The sequence below is a fragment of the Geospiza fortis genome, unplaced genomic scaffold (assembly GCF_000277835.1).
Source record: "Geospiza fortis unplaced genomic scaffold, GeoFor_1.0 scaffold687, whole genome shotgun sequence".
NCBI lineage: Eukaryota > Metazoa > Chordata > Aves > Passeriformes > Thraupidae > Geospiza > Geospiza fortis.
Genome location: NW_005054647.1, coordinates 297523 through 298690, shown reverse-complemented (window position 1 = coordinate 298690; position 1168 = coordinate 297523). Strand labels below are relative to the sequence as shown.

The 1168-nt window shown below is 67.8% G+C and overlaps 1 protein-coding gene across 1 annotated transcript in view; it reads right to left on the bottom strand.

Moving 5' to 3' along the window:
* The window catches only part of LOC102044163 (beta-adducin-like), an 8025-nt gene that overhangs the window by 4655 nt on the left and 2202 nt on the right, over window positions 1-1168 (bottom strand). The window contains exons 4-6 of the mRNA XM_031064879.1: window positions 743-957; window positions 571-669; window positions 8-23 (exon numbers count right to left, since the gene is read on the bottom strand). Coding sequence (XP_030920739.1) covers window positions 8-23; window positions 571-669; window positions 743-957 — 330 coding nt within the window. The remainder of the gene's footprint in view (window positions 1-7; window positions 24-570; window positions 670-742; window positions 958-1168) is intronic.

The following is a 1168-nucleotide window of genomic DNA, read 5'->3' as shown; positions in this document are numbered from 1 at the left end:
CCCGCGCTCGCCAGCGCCGACACCTGCGGGGCACCGGGCACCGCTGGGCGGGGACAGCGCGGGACGGGCCCGCGGGCACCGCCGGGGGGGCACATGGGGGGAACGGGGCTGAGAGAGGGCACAGATCGGGGCAAGGGGATGGGACACTGGAGGGACTGAGAGATGGCGCATGAGGGAGGGAATGAGGCTGAGAGATGGCACAGATCGGGGCATGGAGGGGAAATGAGGGGCAGAGAGCTGGCACAGCTCAGGGCGTGCCCCTGGGCACTCTGGCTGAGCTGAGGCTGACACAGCTCGGGGCATGGGGAGGAACGAGGCAGAGAGCTGGCACAGCTCAGGGAACAGGGATGGAAACGAGAGGCTCAGACCTGGCCCAGCTCATGCCACGGCCCTGGGCACTCTGGCTGACCCGAGACTGGCACAGCTCAGTGTACAAGGGTGGAAATGAGGGGCAGACACCTGGCACAGCTCATGCCATGCTCCTGGGCACCCTGGCTGACCCGAGACTGGCACAGCTCAGTGCGCGCCCCCGCCGTGCCCGCCCCCAGCCCAGCCCAGCCCCGCGCTCACCTGCACCTCGCAGGCCGCCTGCAGGTGGAAGATGCTGTAGAAAGCCTCCTCGGCCGTGTCGCCCAGCGCCAGCACGCCGTGGTTCCGCAGCACCAGGATCTGCCGCGGGATGTCAGCGGGGCGGGCGGGCGGCGGCGGGGCCGCCCCCGCGTCCCCCCGGGTGCGCGCTCACCTTGCAGGTGGGCCCGAGGCACTTCTGGAGCTCCACGCGATCCGCCTCGTCCTCCACCTCCCCGCGGAAGTCGAAGTAGGCGACGTCCCCCAGGAGAAGGGCAGCCCGGGAGATGGGCAGGAGCCCGCAGCGCATGGCCGAGACCTGGGCACGGGGGGGGGACAGGGCAGGGGGCCGAGGAACACCAAACATCCCCCAGGAAACACCAATAGCCCAAAAAACCACCAGCAGCCCCAAAATCCAACAACCAAACCAACTCCACCAACTCCTCCAAAACACCCTTCCAAATCACCCCCAAACCAATCTCCCCAAAAGGGGCCCAAGCTCCCCTAGCTCCCAAGCCCCCCAAATCCCATCTCTCTGATCTCCCCAGCCTCCAAATCCCCCAACCCCTCCAAAACACCCTTCCACTCTCCCAAATCCCCC